Source organism: Cervus elaphus, chromosome X (assembly GCF_910594005.1).
Source record: "Cervus elaphus chromosome X, mCerEla1.1, whole genome shotgun sequence".
NCBI lineage: Eukaryota > Metazoa > Chordata > Mammalia > Artiodactyla > Cervidae > Cervus > Cervus elaphus.
Genome location: NC_057848.1, coordinates 58,988,856 through 59,010,772, shown reverse-complemented (window position 1 = coordinate 59,010,772; position 21,917 = coordinate 58,988,856). Strand labels below are relative to the sequence as shown.

The window sequence follows — 21,917 nt, the reverse complement described above, 5'->3', positions numbered from 1 at the left end:
CATCCTTCACATGGCTGCTTCTCTACTCTAAGAGTTTATTTTTAAAATAAAAAGAAAACCTTTTTTTGGCTGCACCACATGGCATGAGCGATCTTAGTTCCTGCATCAGGAATCAAACCTGTGCTCCTTGCAGTGGAAGTACAGTCTTAACCACTGGACCACCAAGGAAGTCCTTATAAGAGAGTTTAGAGTTAGACAAAAGAAAAGCAATCAATCCCATTGGTCAGTCCTTCAGGGAGGCCTCTGGACAGGTTTAAACAAACACAATTCCTTGGGAATAAGGTCTATTCTTCTCCCTCTTGAGCCAGGAACCCTCAGTTGGAATGCAGGCTGACATCTTCAAGACCACTGTTATACTGGGGAGGGGAATCGGGCAAGAATAAGTTAAAATGCTACCAGATTATCCTATCACATTTCAATGGGTCTTCTTTTGACTCAACATTCACTTGGTTGCTGTAAACCTCTATCTTCCAGAGTCCCAGTAAATGTGATTCCAATCATTTCCCCTAGTGTTTTCAGTGTTTCTGGAGTACCCCACTCCACCAGTTTCACCAGTATCAGTTCGGTGAGTGACATTTTGAAGTTTACATCATTCTGCTAACATCTTAATTACAGTGGGCACTTTTTTTCTGAAAGGAGTTACAAATCACAAGAAAGACAAAACTAGAAATTTCTCAAGTGTCAATGACCTTGTGAAAAATCAATAAAATGATTTATTTTATATATGAAAAGTCAAAATCTCTTTGTACACTTAAATTTCTGCAAATACAAACATAACAATACTGCTCCATAAAAACTTTTGTATAAACATTAAAGGAAATATCTACATTATTTTTTCTTTTAGTGCTTCTGAAGCACAGAATGCACAAGTCCACCTGAAGCCTTTCTGGTGTCACAAGCAAGAACAAACGTCAGGGGTGGAGGTGGCCTCAGGTGTACTTTGTAATGTCTCTAGACAAAATAGAAGACAGTTGGAGGTAGATCATTTGGTGACTCTCCCTGCCCCCTCCCATGGAGAAATAAGTTATCCAAATAGCAGCTTTCTCACTCTTTGATCCAAACTGTCCTGAATATTGCATGGTTTTAAAGGCACAACTAGGAATTGTTGAAAACTTCGTTCAGAACACACACAATTAGCAGTTGGACTCTGAACCCTTCTTCTTTCTAAATGACATAGTAAGAGCATCAAGTAGTGCTCCATCTGCAGGTGGCCCCTAGTCACTCTGGACGTGCCCAGGATGACCAAGCTCAAGAGTGAACCCTTATCACTTGTGTGTGTTCACTGAACTTAACCTGCTGGATTAATCATATCACCTTCCTCAATTGGGAAAAGTAACAATAAAACAACCAGTTAGTACTTTTAAAGAAAATATAGGGCAAAGCCAGCTTTTACTGCCAGAGAATCAGAAAATGAAAAGTGTCGTTGCTTTTTCTTAACCTCTGGAAGCCAGTTCCCTTGACTAAAACATCCTAGGATGTTCAACAATATCCCGCTCTGTCCTACAACACAGAGAACTTGTTCTTTTTTCCTTCTTGGTCTCTGCAGTAACATCATGATCTGCTGTTGATGTGATTAACATTGTTGAGAAGGTGATAGGATTCTATTTTTTCTAGTACCTTCTCAAGGTACTGAATTAAGACTCGTCTTTTGAACCTAAAAAAGAAAGAGGAATTTTATTAACCAAAAGGTCCTAAAGCACTGTGTGGGGTACCAAGTGGAACTGACAATCTACATGGGAAATAGAAAATGTATCTTCATGTAAAGATGGGGCTTAGCTAATACCAAGAGTACCAACTGACAGCCCAAGCCCACCTAAGACTGTGAAGAGTTCAGAAAGTTCCCATAGACTTGGGTGAATGAGTTGGACTCGGACAATAGCAATCTAAATGCCTCTGGAGATAGCTGTAACTGCACGAAGGCCAGGGCTTACAAAAGAAAGGCAGGATCAATCCCTCTGTCTGTCTTACATTGGGTCCTTATGCTTACAAAAACACACAAGTGACTTCCCTGGTTGTCTAGTGGAATCTGCTCTGCAATGCAGGGGATACAGGTTTGATTCCTGGTCCAAGAATTAAGATCCCACATGCCTCGGGCAACTAAGCCCATGCACCAAAACTACGAGCCTGTGCTCTAGAGCCCAGGAGCTGCAACTACTGAACCCAGACGCCGCAGCTACTGAAGCCTGCACACCCTAGAGCCCGTGCTCTGCAACAAGAGAAGCCACTGAAATGACAAGCCTGTGCACCGCAACTAGAGAAAGCCTGAGCACAGAAAGAACACCCAGCATAACCAAAAATAATTAACTAAATAAAAAACACAATGAAGAGTTCCTCTTCACACCCACCTTGCAGCTTCCTTGATGGTAAATTCAACAAATTGTTTCTTGACTGCAAGAGGTCCTTGTACTCCTTCAAGCAAAGTGAAAATTCTTTCATACTCTGAAGATATTAAAAATATTATTATTGTTAACAATATGGATGAAAAATAAAATTCAATATTTACACATCCTCAGCAATCATCAAGACATCTGCACGTATCTGCTAGGGAAACCTGTAAACACTAATCAAATGTGGTCAGCTGAATGATGCCCCACCCCCCAAGTTGTCCATGTCCTAATTCTCAGAAACTGTGAACATATTACCTTATCTTGCAAAAGAGACTTTACTTTGCAGATGGGATTAAGTTATGGATCTGGAGCTGGGGAGATTATCCAGGTTTATACATGGAGGCCCAATATAATCACAAATATCCTTAGGAAAGGGAGGCAGTAGAGCTGGTCAGGGAGAAAAGATGTAAGGGTGGGGGCAGAGGTTAGAGAGAAGCTACATTGCTTGGCTACACTGCTGGCTTAAGAAGGGGCTACATTGCTGGTTTAAGATGGAGGAAGGGGCCATGAGTCAAGGAACACAGGCAGCCTGTGGAAGCTGGAAGAGGTAAGGAAACAGACGCCCCCTGAGCATCCAGAAGGAATGCTAGCCTGCCAACACCTTCATGTTAGCCCAATGAAAAGAATTTCAAATCTGACTTCCACAACTCTAAGATAAATCAGTTTTGAGCTACAAAGTTTGTGATAACTTGTTACAGCAGCAAAAGGAGATTATTACAGTAAGTAAGGGGGGAAAACTTCAGAAAGGTGTATTGAGTTGTTTAGGTAAAACAAGAGGAATCATTTTCAATTATGTGAAAGTCCAATATTTCTCAAAAATGCACCTTAAGAATTACCCTGAATCTATTTTGAATCTTAAAATGAAAGGGATCTCCCCATTATATTACTGATAGATGTTCTTCTACTACTTACTTCGTCCAAATTTTCGAACTTCCTTCATTAACTGGTGTTTTATATCAGCATTGATTCCTTGTGCCATAGCAGGAGTTATCTGCAATGTACTTGGCACAATTTCCAAAGCAGATGTTACTGAGACTTCTTGATCATCCACAGAGACGCTGCAGTTCTTGGTTTCTCCTATAAGTGCATTACACCCAGGTTTGTGAATCGGGCCATCTTCCCTGAGACTAGTGAAATCATCAGATAGAGAATCCACTTGGTCGGGCGGGATACCATCTCCTGCCATATTCATAAGCTCTTGTGAAGCAGATTTTGACAAGAAACCATCAGGTGAGATTTGACCATTTTCCATCTTCTCCTCATGAACATCGTGAGTGACAGTAACACCTGGAAACCAAAATGATAAGTTGATCTATGGGGTAGGTGTGTTATAGTAACCCCAAAGGGATATCATGGTGCTCCTCAGTTTTGAGGAAATGGTTTCATAAAGCAAGAGGATGTACCAGATGTAGCTCAAGACCCCTCAAATTGAGCTCAGGAAGGTAATCTCCATGGCACCAAGAATACATATGGAAACTATACAGAACAACTAATAAACAGCCTCAGATCCCTGGCACTGAGGGCTTAGCTGCAGCTTGTGCTTTACAAGCTGAAAAGCAGCAAGTCTCACTTGATGTCATGATTTCTGTCATTTACCTATGAAATGCCCTGCTCTACTGAGTTTGACACCAGACTGTGTGTGCCCCCCTCAAACTCCCTCCTCTCTTCCTTAAAACTTCTGAGGAAACAGAGGTGGTGACCACTAGATCTGAAGGCTCTATATGTCCCCCATGACCCCAATTCTCTGCCAATACATGATTCTCCTCATCCATCTTTTCTCTCTCAGAAAAGTGAATTTCTTTTTACTCCAGGTCTGACACCTCTCCTCCATTGACTCATCGTCCTCTGTGCTGGGCACCATGCCAGGAGCTGGGGGAGGCTTCCAACAGCACATAGAGAAACAATCCCCACTCTTATGGAATGTCCATGCTCATGGGGAGGCCAGGCAGGAAGTGTGCTATGATTCAACAAAATAATAAATAATTACAGTTCAAATTCGTGTTCAGGGAGATGTACACAGGGAGGGGACAGAGAGCAGGAGGGGGAGTCCCAGTGGATCACGAGGTCAGGCAGATCCTTCTGAGCAGGCGTCTTTTGGGCAGAGGCTGGAGGAGAGAGAGCCGGCCTGTGCCCATGCCGAGGACACGTGTTAGGAAAGTATGGTGGGCCCAGGTGGTGCAGAGCTTGTCAGGAGTTCAGATTGTACTCTGAGTGCCAGGAAAGGTAATGAGGTGTTTTCAGCATGGATGTGGTGTGATCTGGTTTCTGTGTTGATATGATCACTCTGGCTGTAGGTCAGAAGATGAGTTAGATGAGGTTGGAAGGTAGAAAAATAAAAAGCTATTGGAGTATCATGGTGACATGATGGCAGCATAGATCAGAGGAATGGAGAGTCATGGTAGGATGTGGGATTTATACTTGGCACCATCCAGTGGAGTGGAGGAAGCTGGGCCAGACTGCGCTGGGCTGGAGTGAGGAGAGGAGATGAGCACAGACAGCACCAGCCTTTACTGACCCAGTGCAGACCCAGCCTTTGCTGAGCCCATTTGCTCCTACTGACTTCTGCAGCAACTCCAAATTGTTGCACCTCCTTCAGCCTTGACTTGACAAGTCAACAGGCACATCTTCCAACATTTCTCCATCTTGTGTTAACTACTATGTAAGTAGGGATCTTCCTCCCCTCGTATAGATGGAGATCCTTGAAACAAGGCCTCTCATCTCACAGGGTGCTTTGTACCTACCACATGGATGATTAATAATGGCTTACTTAATGAACAAAAAACTGAATACAAAAGAAATTAATATAAAAGAAAATTGTTTAGTGTCTTAGTCCTCTAGGGGCCATAAGGAAATCACAACCACTACTCTATACCTGTATATACAAGGGTGGGTTTTATGAGGTTTGAATAAGATGGGAACCACGAGGCTGAGGGTGGTCCCTTTCCGCCCACATGGTTAGTTACAGTAGGTGGTGTTTGTGGTTTCCTCAACAGCAGGGACATACTCCGCCTTCTCTTGGATGACAAAGGACTGTTGAGTTCTCCAGGACGTTTCACTTTGTTTTGCGGCCCTGCTACAAACTCATCTGCTTCATCGATCATCATTCCCTAGAAAACATCAATGAACATATTCCATTAAAGAGAACATTGCACACACTCTTCACATGCATATATGATCAAGTATTATGTCAACAATACAGATCTTAATCATGGGCCAAAGATTTGCCATGCCTCACACAGACTTTTCAGAAAACACTACTCAATTTTAATCCAGTCTAAGTGGAACAAGGAGGAAACTTGTTTTACAGTCAAACATAACACAATCATGATTAACCTGAAAGCCTGGGGAATAAGAAACTCTCATCAACCAAAATGGAAATTAACCCACAGTCACCCTTCTGAAGAAGCTACAAACCATTTTGCATCAAACCTTGGTAAGGAGATCATTCCCTTTTGTGTGATTTAAACGCATCCTTAAGAAATATTGATAATCACTATACAGAATGCTGCATGTAAATGGTGACAGACAGGTAGATGGAAAATGTCATTCCCCCAGTAGCAACCTCACAGAGATTCATATATATTCACCTTGGTGTTGGACACAAATGAAGGAGGGGGCTTTTCACCCCTGGGAATAAAAGATGAGAGACAGCAGTATAGAAGGTTAACTAAAAGCTGTTCTCATCCAAGGATAACCCAGGAAGATGCACTCCCATTATTTGAATAAAACCATGATAAATGACTTTTCCAAAGCATTTCCCAAAGCAAAACAGTACAGAAAGAGGAAAACATATTCACTGAACATGTACCACATGTCAGGTAATGTTCTAAATGATGTACAGGTACTAACTCAATTCTCCACAGAGCTCTATCAGTTAGATGTCATAGTTATCTCCAGTGCTACCAATGACAAAAATCAAGATACAGAAGATTACGAAGAACTCTAGTTAACTGAGGATTCAGGTAAAGTAGAATACTTTTGGTCCAGTTTTGTTACAGAAGACATTATTGCATGCTCTGCACCTTTGTAACAATGGTTTCTTCCATGATTGCAGATACAATTCTCATTTGTCTTCTCACTTATATCATCAAGTCAGCATATCTCTCACATATACACACAGAGATACACACACACACACACACACACACATGCGTGTGCACACACATCTCATGTTTATATCCCTTGTAGGACAAGCCAATAAAGCAACATCACTTAATACTTCATATTTCAAGAAAAACACTTAATAACTGTCTAGATAGAGCACAAAAGGAAATAAATGGTGATCTCAATATTTAAGGAATTAGTGTGTGGAGCTGGGAGTAAATACAGACTTTGGAGCAGGAAAGATGGAGGTTCAAATCTTGGCTCTATTGGCTGTGTCACTCAGGATGAATCATTTGACCATGATGAGCTCTGATTTCTTCATATTATAGGGCAGACAGTTATACTCATCTGCAGAATGGTTGTGTGCATTCAATGTTATCATTTAAAACATCAGCTCCTACTACATATGCAGTAAATGCCAGCTACCATTTTTTAACCAACATACTCTTCCATCAGGAGGCTCCCACTTTCTATTCACAAAGAGCCCTGGAGATATATTTTATCTTTTAAACAAACAGAAGTAAGACCTCTGACTTATATACACCTTGCCAAAAAGGAAGGAGTTATTTCAAGAATATCATGATTTACACAGACATAGAACTGGGTATCCCACCTTCTTATCTTGTTTAAATGGATTGCCAAAAGTATGTAGTCTTTTTGGTTGATCTGGATCAATCTCTCGAAGTGGAGAAGCCAATGTCTTTAGATATTCTTGATAGTTACCCATTTGTGCAACTGGAACACTATGAAGAGAATCTGCAAAATCACCAGAAGACAAATAGATGCTCTACACATGTTCTATAGTTGAAGTGTGTGTGGTCCTTCTGAGAAGACATGATCATAGCCTGGTTTAGCATTGTGTATCTCAGCAACGATAGGCTAAAATCTTGAATCTAGCCTTCTAGGATCTAAAATCATCTCTCTTCATCCCATTCATCACTCAGTCTATCATCACCACGGCCTCCAAGCTCAAATCCCTAGACCAAGAACAACTCCCTCACTCTTCGTCACAGGTTTGAGAATGGGCTGACATTCCCTATACCACATTCCAACTCAAAACCAAATATTTTGTGTTTCGAAGAGCCTAGGCTCTCTGGCTTTCTCTTATCATCTAGAGAATCTTGGTTAGTGGGCCGTACCTTTTTAGAAAACTTGATTAGATCTACAGGCTTTCTTCCTAAAAAAGATCCTACCCCCTCAAAAAAAATACTGACATATAATTTCAGGAGGTTGGCCAGGCTAAGATTTGCTCATTTTAATGGACAAATGACACTGTTTAAAATGAACAAAATGGAGTCAAGGGGAATTGTACATCATCATCAATTATCCTCGACAATATCAGGTTCATTCTTTTCCTGTAAATGAGGAATCTGGATTGAGTTTATCAGAGCAGGCTAGGTGGTACAGTGTCAGAGTATACAATTTCCAAATTCTGATAGACCTAGTTTCTGCTGCTTTCCAGCTCACTAGAACTGGGGAAGCTATTAAAACGCTCATTCTGAGTTCCAATGTCCATAAAAATGGGCATAAAAACAGTATCTATCTCACAGGGTTGTTTGGAGACTTACAAGAGCTAAAGCATGTGTAGTGTCATATACATGCCAATTAATGCCCACTTCCCCTTAAACCCAAGAACAATAAACTTGTGCTAGTAGATGAAGGGATTTAGAGAAAATAGGTATTATAAATATTAAAGTATTACAAAATAACATACGCTTTATGCAATAAACACCTTCATGTTAGTCAGACTTGACATTTTATCAACAAAAAGTACTTCTTTGTTCACTTACCTTCATCTTGTCCAACAATAAACTTGTGTGTTTTCAGCAGATTGGATCGCATTCTGGTTAACTGGTCTAAAAGATCTCTACGTGGAATATCATAAGCATTTCTATATGTCTGAGGTTTCAAATCCTATTTGAAATGAAACAATTTCAGTTACTCCTGAGGCTTTTAATATAGAAATGTAATTCCTAATCCTCTTAAAATCTTAGCAAAGAGAGGGATATTCATTACAACTGACTTCAGTACAATTTTGCAGTGGAAAATTCGCCTTTGCTGGCCCTGTTCTGAATTCTACTACATCCACATAGCTTTAAAGCCACTGTGTATATCTTTTTTCAAGTATACCATTTAAAACATCAGATCTTGAGATCTGTGTCTGTGGCAGCCTTGCAGGCCCACTATTCACAATCTAGATGCCGTCCCCTGGCAGCCACGGAGAGGAGCTGATGGGATGTCCGTCCAGGAAGCAATGGCTGATCCACAAGGGGTACAGTGATCTGAACACCTCCAGCCACAGTACCTTCAGGATCTGGGGCAGCGCTGGAACAGAGGCCGTGCTCTTTCCAGGCTGCCCCCAGCCAGTGACTGAGAATGATGGGGGATGTTCAGGCCTGGCCAGCTCTGTCAATGTGGACCTCCTCTATGGGATCTTGTGGTGCCAGGGTTTCCTGTTGGGCTGGCCAAGACTTTCTACAAGCTATACTGATGCCTGAAGCTCTTCATACCCATTCCTCCTTCCTTCCCCCATTCTCTCACAAATGTTAATTCGGCAGTGTGATCTGAAGTTTAGCAGACATTTGGTCCACCCCAAAGATCCTTGATATTTGGTCATACTTGGTGCTGTCCAAAATGTTCATAAGACATGTAGCACATACCAAGAAGTCCTTGATACTTGGTTCTGTCCATTGGTCATGAACCAAATATGATCGGACCAGATTTCAAGGGCCTTTTTGTGTGGACCACATGTCTTATGGATATTTTGGATAGGACCAAATGTTCTGCAAGGGATCTGAAAGCTCTCCTTTTTCGTTCCCATTCCTTCTCCCCTTTGTCTTTTCACAGACCTTATCTTTCCCCACCACCCCCAACAAGCTATTTATGTCACAATTTACCTTGTTTAAGAGCCCTACTTGGAAGCCAGCAAATTCTTTGGTGTTCAATTCTGTCAGTCTTGGTGCAGTATCCCCAATGATTTCTTTCAATAGTTTTCTAAAGGTTTTATTGTGAGTCAAGGAAACACCACCACCAGAATGATTTTTCACTTTGATTCCAATTTCCTGGGGAGGTTTCTTCCCCACTGATGCTAGTATTCGTTCTGACTCTAGTTTGGTCTAAAATGAAAGTACATAGTATGTTATAAAAAGAGCTATATTATCACTGTTGTTTTTATTACTTAAGAAAGATGATACTTTAAGAACCCCACTGAACAAATTTAAATTACAAATCACAGAAAAACAGATAATTAAACATTTTCCTGTGCTTCTCTGTACTACCACAAAGAACAGAGGGGGCTAGAAAGACCAATAATGCATTTTTTCCCTCTTCTTTAGTGTCAAAATTATGACTGAATCATGGAAAGAATGAAAACCATGGGTAAGAATTACATTCATAGATATTTAAAATCAAATTTTGTTACTGTAAAATCTAGTCTAAGTCAACATACTCATTTTGAACCCAGTTATAAAAGGTAAAACTCTGCATTTATAAAATTGCACTAGTGCTGAAATTCAGATTGCATAGATTGGCATTGTATCTGAAAAAACTTATAGTGTTTATTTCTAATGTCAGACCACTCACAAAAATGTCATACTTAATTTAACAAATACTACCAAGTAAGTAATTTGTAATAGTACTCAAAGTTTACAATTCACAACAAAAAATCCTCGTAATAGATACTATTATATCATATTGATAAATATTGCTTGAGAGTATATTATAGCAGTATATTGGGCATATTTTCTGATTTACATACATCTGAGATGGTTCAAAGAACACTGGTGACATAGGATTATTAAATTAGTAAGTAAATTAGTAATTAGAGCTAGTATAAATTAGTAATGATCTTTTTTTTTCTAAAAGGTAGAATTCCACCAATGTCTTGTAAGCCCAAATTAATTTTGAATTTCTTATGGTTTGGTCAGAGATATTCATTAATTTTCTTTAATTATTAGAATGAGGTATATTTATTATCTTTTTAAAAATTTAGTCATGAAATAGGGGATAAGAGCAAATGAAGAGTCTGTTTCCACAAAGGGTCCTAAGAGCCCATTTATAAAACTATATAAGCAATGTGTCCCAGAAGGTCCCAGAACTTGCATGAGTTTCAAGTCTGTGCACTATTCTTCCTTCTGGCCATACCTTGCTGACACAGCCTTAAAGGCCTAAGGCAAACATCAAATAAAAAAATATAAATCAAGAGATCAATCAATAAATAACCAAAACAAAACATTAACACCAGCAACAAAAATCTACTAGCAGAAAGGAACGGAGTTAAGGGGACGCTTGGTAGATGAGAAATCTGGGTTTACTTTACTCTCTTTGCATGTATAAGCACACTGGACTGGTAGGAGCTGGTAAACTCCAGACTATACTTAAGTCTTTGCCAGTTCCTAGCAAGGTGTGTCAGCATCCCAAATTGCAGAGTCATCTATGTTCTTTGGTGTCAGAAATCTGACACTTATTTACTTACTACTCTCTGTTTTCTAAAGGCCCAGCTTTGAAACATATCCAACTGGAAGTATTATTGTCACTGCAAATGCTACTACTAGTCCCTACCTGGGAATACATTTGTGCATTAAGAAGAAAGTGAAGCTGCTGCATTAATTTGTCATATAACATAACACATTTGTATGGCAGTAAAGCTCTAACTCAGTAGTTATCAAGCATTTTCACCTTGCAAGAATGGGCTAAGTAGAGGTGAGAAGTATGATAAGTAGGGGTGAGTGGAGGATGAGGTACTAATAGAGAGGGGCAGGCAAGGGACAAGGTGAATAATGGTAAATGAGGTGGGGGTATAAAGGAACAGAGGGAGGGCCTGCCACCCTCCAGTGTGAGGTACACTGGTCTCATCTCCCCCTCTCCAAGAAAAAGCATGCTGATAATTATTGCCTAAAAACGAATTTCAGGCAAGTCATTTAATCACACCATGCCTCAGTGTGCTGACCTAAAACGGGGGATGCTCTAGCCCAATGTGATTTGAGGAGAAACTAGGTTGAGGATAGACAAAATGTGACCCATGAGATAATTCTATTAAGCCTCTGCCCCTCTTAGGCCACAAAGTATCAACCAGCTTGGGGTAGAACAAACTGGCAAGCAAAAGGAGAAACGGCACAGCATCCGATGATACTGACAGACCCTTAACTGCAGTTTAATGGTGAAGCCAGAAGCCATAGAGAATCACATTACTACTAATTCATAAAGTGTAGAAATATATACACATTTAATTTGAAAATTACAATTACACTAAAGAATAAGGAAATGCACTTCTGAGGGCAAAGGATTTTTGTTTGTTTGTTTTTACCAATACTACCTGTTGGCTGAGTTTTTTAAGGTAAGAGATAACACTGTAACTAAGTCCACAATCTAAATTATCTGATATCAGATTTGGAGCTCCCATCATCCTTAGTGCTTTCTTTAATGGCTATAAGGAAACAAAATACACAACAGTAAGAATAGAATAAATCTTAAAATACTCAAAGTTCAGTTATAAGGGGCAAAGGGACATGATTCATTTCTTAGAAGTCAAGGTGCTGCACATAAAACCAAACATGGAACATTAAAAAGTGGCAATGAAAATAGCAGAGAAGTAAGGAGCAGAAAGTAAAAAAATCAGAAGAGAGTGGGATAAGAAGAGCAAGTAACAGCAAATTCAAACAGGCAAATTGCTTTCAGTCTTAATTTCCAAGTCATAAAATCATTTCACATTACATTTAATTGTGTACCCCATTCCTGCCATGGTAAATACTAACACACCCCAATTTCTCCTCCCAGTGACACAAATGGTACCACTTGAGATTCTGCCTTTTCACCTCTAGAAACTTGGCTTAAAGTTGACGACATCCACCTCTTGAAATGATTTTGATAATCTTGATTTAGATTATACGACCAGTTCAAAATAATTATGAATATTTTTCTCAAATTGTAAAAATCCAAATGACACCAAGTCATTTTTTACTTTTTTGGGATTCCCCTCAATCAGTGCCTCTATTTCATGCCGTGCTTAGGACACATTTACCAAGCAATAAGTAAATATAATGTCGTCAGGTTTTGTTTTTTTTTTCCAGAGGAAAACCCCATACTTTGAATTTCTAGAGTTAAAAAGGGAGGTTAATATAATACATGAATCCAGTTACATTTTTCTTAAATTCCAAAATTATAATATCATAAATTTATTTTTTATAAGAGAAATGTAGATGTGTTTTATAATGATAACCATGGCAGTTAAAGGAAATAAAATAAGCAGTTCTCTTTTGTGCCGCCATGACATCTCCAAGCTCTTAGGCATAATTTGAAAAGACAATGGCGACTCAAATTTATAAATTAAAGAAAATCTTATTTCAGGGGTGAAGTTTTTGATTCATTGACATTTTTTTGTGACAGGAATCATCATGGATAGAGTTAATACATATATATATGTACAGAAATACATACTAATAAGTAGTATGGAGGCAGAGTTTTTAAGTAGCTGTCAAAAGCCTGTCGCCACTTCAGATTTGGCTTAAGCTTGTGAACTTTAAACAAGTCATCTGCAAGAGAAAATCCAAGAAAATATTACATTATTCCAGTCCTAAATTCCAAGATCTAAATCAAGCAACACACATCTATTATACCATCCCCTAGAAATTTTTATTTTCAATTAGAAAGTTTCAATTACATTAGATGAATATCTCATTCAAGTTTATTTGATTTGGGGGGGTACTGTGTACCAAAATTATATATAGTAGTTTTCTAGAAAATGGAATAAATTCTCAGGTTACATATTTATCTTTCATCTGTGAAGCCACATAGCATAATATTAAAACACTGACTCTGATCTATGTGAAATATTTCTCTGACCTCTTGTTGTTTAGTTGCTAAGTCGTGTCTGATTCTTTTGCAACCCCATGGACTGTAGCCCTCCATGCTCCTCTGTTCAGGGGTTTCCCAGGCAAAAATACTGGAGTGGGTTTCCATGCCCTCCTCCAGGGGATCTTTTCAACCCAGGGATCAAACCTGTGTCTCATGCACTGGCAGGCAAATTCTTTATCACTGAGCCACCAGGGAAGCCCTTCTGGCCTCTTATGTATTGGTAATTCTAGTGTAGTCATTTTCACCTAAGGATGAATCCATGGTCACTGGTTGACGGAATATTTATTTATTTATTTAAAAAAGAGAATGTTAAAACAACAACAACAAAACAAACTCATAGACACAGAGAACAGATTGGTGGTTGCCTGAGGTGAGGGGTGGAGGGGTTGAAATGCTTGAAGGGGTTTAAATACAGACTTCTAGTTATAACAGAAATGTCATGGGGATGTAATGTACAGCATGATTATAGTTAACTACACTGTATTGCATATTTGAATGTTACTAAGAGAGTAAATCTTAAGTTTTTCATCACAAGAAAAAAATTGGAACTATGTACAGTGACAGATATTAACTAGATTTATTGTGATGATCATTTTGCAATATATACAAGTATCACATCATTATGTTGCATATCTGAAGCTAATAGAATATGTCAATTATACCTCAATAAATATGGTTCTTGAATATCATGTGTATTATTAGCACAACTAAAGATACTCTTTAAATAAGCAGATATTCCCTATATTTTCACTCTCAAATTTAGTTATTTAAATAATTTAAATGCATTATGTACACTACATGAGGAATTTCCAAAATGTCTCATTATTTCCTTCCAAGGGTAAGAAATTTTTAATATAATAATTCAAAGTTGATATCCCCAGACATCAACAAACATGAACCTGCTACACTTATTATAAAAGCAAAGATATTATAAATTCATTCTCCATATTGTTTCTTCAGGTTTAATTGGCTTTTACCCCAAAAAAAACAAATGCTTTACTTCTAGGAAAAAAACCATCTCTATGCTGTATGCATAATTTCTCTACAAGTAGGGCTATTCTTTGAAATTATGAATTACTCTGGTTAAGAAAGGCAACTACATATTTTCTTCCTTTTACTGCTATAATAAATTATTCACTCCTGCTGAAGCTAATTTAAATGAATTTACAAAGCCATAAAACGTAGGTCTTTTCTTCTTTTGGTACAGGATAGAAAGAACAAAGGGAAAAAGATCTGAAGAGATTTCTGGCTCATTGCAGCATGCAGGTCCTTAAAGACCATTCACATCTTGACAGAAAGGATAGATAGACCGTGGAAATATCCTGTTATAGTGTGTCTTTGTGTGAAGTCTGTAGGGAATTAGGCAGATTTTGGAAACTGACAAATTTAAATACCACCAGACTGAAGAGACATTTAGATATAAATAGATTAGATAATGAGAGTCAATAACAGTCTTAATATTTCTAACAATGCCAATTGCAATGATTCTACCCAGGAGCTAATTTAGTCTAGTTATTTCTTGTTGGATTTATTTTTCAATGGGGGTGAGAGGAAGAAAATCTTTCACTGACTAGATTAAGGGTAGAGAGCAGTTAGGGTGACACTGCTTTTGTGACCCCATAGACTGTAGCCCACCAGGCTCCTCTGTCCATGGAATTTTCCAGGCAACAGTACTGGAGTGGGTTGCCATTTCCTTCTCCAAAGGATCTTCTTCCCAACCCAGGGATCAAACTCGGTTCTCCCACATTGCAGGCAGACTCTTTACCATCTGAGCCACCAGGGAAGCTTACACTGCTTTAGTCACTATCTTTGTTGCTCAGAAAATGATTTCCATGGTATTAGATTTCCATTCACATGGAGTCTGCAGAGTGGTAAAGATACCATGAACAATGAGCTCATCCACATTTGAAACATGAGGAGGTGAGAGTGTGGAACGAGAGTAAAATGACACTGTCAACACCTCAAAAACTACAGATATTTTCTCTTCCGGTTCCTTTCTCCCCATTTCCTGCTTCAAAAAGGTGGGGTTTGAGTCCAAGCTCAGACACATGCTATGTACTTAGCTCAGTGAACTTCAGTAAATCACTTAACCGTTTTGTGCCTCCATTTCATCCATAAAATTAGTTTAATGATCATCGCCTTACCCCATAGGATTGTTCTGAGGAACTAGATTATGGATGTGAAAACAATATACAAAATTTATAAATAGCATAAACTGCAAAGCACTGGATATATAGTGATAAATAAATATCAAATTATCCTTTTTCAATTATTCTCTTTTCCCCTTCCTGATAATAACTAGTCTTAAGATGGAGATGAACTTTATTCTTTACACAAGTTCCCAGTTCTTAATATTTTCAAAATAAGTGATTGAATGTGGCATTGAAGAGGAAAAAAAGACAAGTTGCTAAAAATGCTTTAGTTAATGACCCCCAATAGAAAAAAAAAAATTCCTAATTTCCCAGTTGAGAGAGAATCTTTCCATCTGTGATAATCTGGTTACCACCCTACTGACATGATTCTTATGGTAGCTCATTGATCCAATTAAACCTCACCCAGGTAAATTTTAGTGCTTAAATAAACTTTTCTTAACTACTTTTGATGAAAATCTTTATTTAATAAACAGGAAACAGGGGTCACTTTTATGGACAGTTATTGTACTCTGCAGTACCATAGGATGTTCCAGACATCAAAGTATACATGACTTAAATTCACGACTTTTTACTAAACGCCCTGGTGATGGAATCCCAGTTGAGCTATTTCAAATCCTAAAAGAAAGTGCTGCACTCAGTATGTCAGCAAATTTGGAAAACTCAGCAGTGGCCACAGGACTGGAAAAGGTCAGTTTTCATTCCAGTCCCAAAGAAAGGTAATCCCAAAAAATGCTCAAACTACTGCACAATCGCACTCATCTCACACGCTAGTAAAGTAATGCTCAAAATTCTCCAAGCCAGGCTTCAGCAATACGTAAACCGTGAACTTCCAGATGTTCAAGCTGGTTTTAGAAAAGGCAGAGGAACCAGAGATCAAATTGCCAACATCCGCTGGATCATCAAAAAAGCAAGAGAGTACCAGAAAAACATGTATTTCTGCTTAATTGACTATGCCAAAGCCTTTGACTGTGTGGATCACAATAAACTGTGGAAAATTCTGAAAGAGATGGGAATACCAGACCATCTGACCTGTCTCTTGAGAAACCTGTACGCAGGTCAGGAAGCAACAGTTAGAACTGGACATGGGACAACAGACTGGTTCCAAAGAGGAAAAGGAGTACATCAAGGCTGTATATTGTCACCCTGCTTATTTAACTTATATGCAGAGTACATCATGAGAAATGCTGGGCTGGATGAAGCACAAGCTGGAATCAAGATTTCTGGGAGAACTATCAATAACCTCAAACATGCAGATGACACCACCCTTATGGCAGAAAGTGAAGAAGAACTAAAAAGCCTCTTGATAAAAGTGAAAGAGGAGAGTGAAAAAGTTGGCTTAAAGCTCACCATTCAGAACACTAAGATCATGGCATCTGGTCCCATCATTTCATGGCAAATAGATGGGGAAACAGTGGAAACAGTGGCTGACTTTATTTTGAGGGGCTCCAAAATCACTGCAGATGGTGATTGCAGCCATGAAATTAAAAGACGCTTACTCCTTGGAAGGAAAGTTATGACCAACCTAGATAGCATATTAAAAAACAGAGACATTACTTTGCCAACAAAGGTCCATCTAGTCAAGGCTATGGATTTTCCAGTGGTCATGTATGGACGTGAGAGTTGGACTATAAAGAAAGCTGAGCACCAAAGAATTGATGCTTTTGAACTGTGGTGTTGGAGAAGACTCTTGAGAGTCCCTTGGACTGCAAGGAGATCCAACCAGTCCATCTTAAAGGAGATCAGTCCTGGGTGTTCACTGGAAGGACTGATGTTGAAGCTGAAACTCCAATACTTTGGCCACCTCATGCAAAGAGCTGACTCACTTGAAAAGACTCTGATGCTGGGAAACATTCAGGGCAGGAGAAGGGGATGACATAGGATGAGATGGTTGGAAGGCATCACTGACTTGATGGACATGAGTTTGAGTAAACTCTGGGAGTTTTTGATGGACAGGGAGGCCTGGCGTGCTGCAGTTCATGGGGTCGCAAAGAGTCGGACATGACTGAGTGACTGAACTGAACTGCCTACTAAAACTACAAAACTGTCCCATATTTTTATATTATATTATATCTTTATATTATATCCTTATACATAATTAGAATATATAATTATATTATATGGAATATCAGGGCCTTCAAGAGATACTAAGATAACATAGATATTAATAATGACAACAGTATTATTAATCAGACAATAATGCTCTCTGTCCCCTCCCTGCATACTTCTCCCTGAACACTTACTTTTTGCCAGGTGAGTTTGATGCAATTTAACTGTATTAAGGGCTTCCCTGGTGGCTCAGACAATAAAGAATATGCCTGCAATGTGGCCCACACGAGTTTGATCCTTGGGTAAGGAAAGTCCCCTGCAGAAGGGAATGGCTACCCACTCCAGTATTCTTGCCTGGAGAATTCCATGGACAGAGGAGCCTTGGCGGGCTGTAGTCCATGGGATTGCAGAGAGTCAGACATGACTGAGCGACTAACACAATTCATTTAACCCCAATGAAATCCTTTTCAGGTAGGTACTATTATTATCCCCACTTTACAGATGAAATAGTTGAGGCACAGAGAAGTTAAGTTTCTTATCCAGGGTCACAAAGCTAACAAACAGTGAGCCAAAATTCATTATCAGGGCAGCTATACCCTACAGTTCAGACTCCAAATCTCTATGGAAACCACAAAACCCAGAAAGTGAAGTAATGGCAGAAGTATGGGTGGAAACTATTGTAGAACCTCAACATGAAACCCAAGTTAGGGATTCAAGGGCACAAGGACCTCACCCTCAAAGGGTGTAAAAAACCCTATGCTCCTTGGAAGACACAGGTTATAGAAAAGCCTAGAAATGGATATTTGAAGCCAAAGGGAAGAATACGAACTGAGTCAAGGATGAGGTGAACCTCAAATGGATGTATGGGATCAGGGAAAGGGAAGAAATCAAAGATGCCTCTGGGGTTTTTGGTTTGGAATGTTTGCAAAGGGATAATGATGGTCTAGGCAGGGTTGGATAGAGCCCTCCCCCAAATGATCAGATAGACAATTTGCAAATTTTTTCCCATTTCATAGGTTTCCTTTTGCTCTCTACTGTATCCTTTGATCCACAAAAGTCTTTAAGTTTGATGTAGTCCCATGTATTTATTTTCACTTCTGTTGTCTGCGCTTTTGGTGTTGTCTCTCTTTTTTTTTTTTATCATTTCTTACAATTGCATATGAATCCACAATTATCTCAAAATAAAAAGTGTACTTAAGAAACAGAAAAATAATACTCTTAACAGTTTAAGTGAAGATTAGCTAGTTTGATCCTTCATTTTATAGCTGTGAAAACCGGAGGTCATAAAGGTATATTTAATAAAACAGGGTAAATAAACCCACAAAATACTTTTTATTGATAGTATTGTTAATCTCAAAGACATAATCTATATTTTATATAAGTGACAATCATCTCTTAGAGGATATTTTTAGAGTAGACAAAGAAATAAAGTAAATAGGCTAGCCAAAACAATCATTTATGATGACCCAGTCTTAATTTTCTTCATTTGCAACATTTAAAAGAACTGCTTTATCAAGACATTTGATACATAGACTGTTTATAGCACTAAAAAATCTTACGCTTTTAATGACTATATTAAAACTTGGTAAAGGTTTGATTCTTTTTGCAAAAATTAAGAAACCTCAGCAATTAAAAATGTTCATAACTTTATGAGGAGAAGGATACCGTGCAGTACTACATTACTCTAAACAGACGTGGCTCCTTAAATGAGAAAAAAAAAATCCCCACACACATTTTCAGTGATGTCTGAGTAACAGCTTCTGGAGTTGTTCCTTTTAGAATTTTGCCATGGAAACCACAGCTTCTACAACTGCAGTTATTGCAGAAGTCACTCTTGTATCTATTTCCTTAACTTGCTACCTTGCTTAAAACAGATGCCTCAAGAGTATTTCGTATTCTTTTGTAGAGGAACTAACTGCAATACAGTAACGCCATGGAAGCCCTATTTTCTGAAAAAACCATCAGATTCTTGAAGTGTTAACCACAATCAATTTTGGGGGTGCCCAAACTAGTTTACCAAAAGCCAAGTGCACTTAAAACCAGAGAGAAGTGGGAATTCCCTGGCCGTCTAGTGGTTAGGACTCTGTACTTCCAATGCAGGGGCCACAAGTTTGATCTTGCATGCCTTGTGGCATAGCCAAAAACAAAATAAATGTAAATAAGTGAAACAATAAGAAAACAAGGAAGTGTGTACACACACATATTAAAAAAAAGAAGAAGAAGAGGGGTGACAACATTGGAGCTTGCAAATCAAAGAGCAGCATAAGAATCATACCCCCACTCCCTGGAGAAGGGAATGGAAACCCACTCCTGTATTCTTGCCTGGAGAATTCCAAGGACAGAAGAACCTGGCAGGCTACAGACCATGGGGTCACAAAGAGTCAGACAGGACTAAGTGACTAATACTTCCACTTTCCCAGGTGAATAGTCTCTTCTGTCTGATGCAAAAACAACAAAAGGAAAACGAACACAACAGAAAGTAGGATGCCAATTCTATCTTTCTGAATCAGTTTTTTGACTTTTATATATCTTGACACTCATTACTCTTTGGATACATTTAAAATGCTTAGTTCATTGTCAACTTTTCTTTTTTGCTGTATTTTAAAGATGACTAAGGGCTTCCCTGGTGGCTCAGTGGTAAAGAATCTGTCTGCAATGCAGGAGACTTGGCTTCAATCGCTGGGCAGGGAAGATCCCCTGGAGAAGGGAATGGCAGCCCACTCCAGTATTCTTGCCTGGGAAATTCCATGGACAGAGGAGTCTGGCGGGTTATAGTCCATGGGGTCACAAAGAGTCAGACCCAACTTAGCAACTAAACTAGCACCACACTGAAAAGATGACTGAATGGCACATACTTGACTTACCTAAAAGAGGGAGTAAAACTGGGTAGTTGTACGGCATCACAAAGAGGTTTACACAAGTTAAAGTCGTACTGGCTTTTAAATAACCAAATGGATATCCAAGTTCATTGTATTTTCCACTGCTAGTAACAAATACCTGAGAAGATCATGAAGTAATGTACAGTTATGACAATAAGGATTTTATGTCAAATCAAACTCATAGCAATATGCTATACCAGCATCTCTGGCACAATTGTAATTTAAAAATGGGAATACTGTTTTCTCTATATTTATGTCAAAAAATAGAATGTTCAAATTGCAATTCTTTTATAAATTGTGTTAGGAAATGAAATAATCATTCAGAGACCACAGGCGGCATCAACAATACCAAAATATTTACTTGGTTAGCACAATGGAAAATTAGGCTGAAATACCACTAAGTGATACCAGCCATTAAAACAAATTGACTTCTCAAAAGAACAAGTGGTGACCAGAGTGGAGACTTAGGAAAATGGAACATGGCCCCATGCCTAAAGCATGCAATTACAAAAACAAAGCCCATTTAAAGGATTATGCTAACACTCCTTATGTGAACTACTATTAAGTCTTGCTCTACTTCCCTTTGATGCAACAATTTCCTACCCATTTATTCACTTTTCATCTAATAAATATTTATTGAGGAGTCTATTACAAGCCAGGCACTGGTGCTAATTATTTTGAGACAATTATATTGAGCAAGGAGATGCTTTGGTTCAATCTGGAAGGCATTTTCTATCGTAAATAATCCTGGTGGAACAAACATTCAATAAAAATGAGAACATTAATCTTTATTCCATATGACTAGCATCTTTTTCCTTATTCCTGATTTGACATATATGATATTGTCAGGTCCCATTCACCTGATATGCTATTCTGGAGTCCTCTAGCTATCATGATTTCTCTGTGTTCCACGTTCACTCTTTGGCCAAATCAGGACATTAGTATATAATTTTATGGACCTAGACCTTTACCTTTTCTAACATCCTTCATCAGGATATTTAAGACAGAAGTCAAACCCTGATGGTGAACAGAACCCACTTACTTTGCTAATTCTTGTTCAACTAGCAACATCACCTACCAGTTCACTGAATTCTTTCTATACTTAGCTGTAGCTCAAAATAAATCTTTCCTATGTAATGGATGCCTTCACAAAACAATGGATTGTGTTAAAACATGACTCATCTACTAGATTTCATCTCTTAATTTGAACCTTAATAGAAACAGACAATTGTAATAAAACATGTTTGACCCGGGCTTCCCTGGTAGCTCAGCTGGTAAAGAATCTGCCTGCAATACAGGAGAACTGGGTTTGATCCCTGGATTGGAAAGATCCCCTGGAGAAGGGAAAGGCTACCCACTCCAGTATTGTGGCCTGGAGAATTCCATGGACTGTACAGTCATGGGGTCGCAAAGAGTTGGACATGACTGAGTGACTTTCACCACATGTTGGATTTCCTCCTATTTCCTAAGTGTGTATAATAGAAAGGGGGAAATCA

General features: G+C 38.8%; 1 protein-coding gene across 8 annotated transcripts in view; it reads right to left on the bottom strand.

Moving 5' to 3' along the window:
- Positions 1-689: 689 nt before the first annotated feature.
- The window catches only part of INTS6L (integrator complex subunit 6 like), a 56,830-nt gene continuing 35,602 nt past the window's right edge, over positions 690-21,917 (bottom strand). For 2 of the 8 annotated variants that reach the window (XM_043895908.1, XM_043895907.1), the window contains 10 exons: positions 20,407-20,539; positions 12,927-13,021; positions 11,806-11,916; positions 9,389-9,607; positions 8,282-8,405; positions 7,105-7,247; positions 5,260-5,494; positions 3,300-3,674; positions 2,346-2,439; positions 690-1,654 (listed from right to left, as the gene is read on the bottom strand). In XM_043895908.1, the coding sequence (XP_043751843.1) occupies positions 1,552-1,654; positions 2,346-2,439; positions 3,300-3,674; positions 5,260-5,494; positions 7,105-7,247; positions 8,282-8,405; positions 9,389-9,607; positions 11,806-11,916; positions 12,927-13,021; positions 20,407-20,539 (1,632 nt within the window). In that variant the 3' untranslated portion in view covers positions 690-1,551. The other 6 variants (XM_043895911.1, XM_043895909.1, XM_043895912.1 and 3 more) reach the window with 6 other exon arrangements.